General features: G+C 52.5%; 1 protein-coding gene across 1 annotated transcript; it reads left to right on the top strand.

Annotated features, from left to right (window-relative positions):
* Window positions 1-81: 81 nt before the first annotated feature.
* Window positions 82-900, top strand: LOC108356473 (serine/threonine-protein phosphatase PP1-beta catalytic subunit-like; the record flags this gene model as incomplete). Its single annotated transcript, XM_017607580.1, has 2 exons — window positions 82-440; window positions 799-900. Coding segments are annotated over 2 exons (461 nt in total), but the record flags the coding sequence as incomplete, so codon positions are not given.
* Window positions 901-1,409: the final 509 nt, after the last annotated feature.

A 1,409-nucleotide genomic window follows, 5' to 3' on the forward strand; every position in this document is an offset into this window, starting at 1 on the left:
TGCTGCCACGGAGGTACGTCCTCAAGATCTGAATATTTGTTTTGGAGTGTGCTAATGTTCTATTTACCCCCACCACCCTAGGCCTCTCACCTGATCTCCACTCGATGGAGCAGATTCGCCGAATCATGCGCCCGACGGACGTGCCCGACACCGGGCTCCTCTGCGACCTCCTCTGGTCCGACCCGGACAAGGACGTGCAGGGCTGGGGCGAGAACGACCGCGGCGTCAGCTTCACCTTCGGTGCCGACGTGGTGACCAAGTTTCTGCACAGGCACGATCTCGACCTGATCTGCCGCGCCCACCAGGTGGTGGAGGACGGCTACGAGTTCTTCGCCAAGCGCCAGCTGGTCACCCTCTTCAGTGCGCCCAACTACTGCGGCGAGTTCGACAACGCCGGGGGGATGATGTCCGTCGACGAGACGCTAATGTGTTCCTTTCAAGTAAGTTCAAGTGCCGCCTCTTTCCTCCTCGCAGTTGAACCATTACATTAGTGCTTTCTGGGGTGGGCTGTGTGTGAGAGAGTTTGAGAGAGGAGTGTGAGTGAGTGCGTTGTGTTGTGTTGATGAGTGAGAGAGGCCGTGCTGGCTACATCTGCTGCTGCTTACCACTGATGATGGCAGGGACTAGGGCTACTACCTAACTTAGCTTGCCGTGGGTGGGTGGGAACTCCTTACTCCTTATCCTCTTTTCTTTTTGCCCCCTTTTTACTTTATTATTTTTGTTACTTTGAGATTCTAAAACGTTCTCTATTATTATGTTACTCTCTACGTGCACGCTATTTTGTGTGTACTATCGCAGATATTGAAGCCATCGGAAAAGAAGGCAAAGTACCAGTACGGTGGACTTAATTCGGGCCGTCCAGTGACTCCGCCTCGAGCGCCGGCGATTAAGAAAAAATGAGAGATGAGCAGCAGCAAGCAGAAGAATGCAGAGGAGCAGGAGGAGGAGGAAGGAGGAGGAGAAGGAAGAGGAGGAAGAGGCTGAGAAGTGTACTGCAGCAACACATAACATGACAAAGGCAAAGTGACAAACTAAGACAACAACACCACCACCACCACCTCCACACATCCTTCTCCTTCAACACACCACATCACCACCACCACCGCCCTCACAGCCCAGCTGACCCACGCACACACACACTCGCCGACAGCAGACACCCAAACTCTCTCCCTCGCATTCACTTCACACTTTCTCGTGCTCTCCTGTCTCTTTCTGGTTCTGCCTGTGTCCTGTGTGTGTGTTGTGTGTGTATCTTCTCTCCTCTCCTCTCTCCCCTCTCTCTCTGGAACCAGCTCTTTTGCTCTTTCTATTTCTCTCTCTCTCTCTCTCTCACTCCCTTCCTCTGTCTCCCTCTCTCTCTCTCGACATAATGTGTCAAGTTTATTGTCTCTTCACTGTAAATGGGTAAA

This window comes from Rhagoletis zephyria, unplaced genomic scaffold (assembly GCF_001687245.7).
Source record: "Rhagoletis zephyria isolate East Lansing unplaced genomic scaffold, Rhagoletis_zephyria_1.1 Rzeph_scaffold_59696, whole genome shotgun sequence".
NCBI lineage: Eukaryota > Metazoa > Arthropoda > Insecta > Diptera > Tephritidae > Rhagoletis > Rhagoletis zephyria.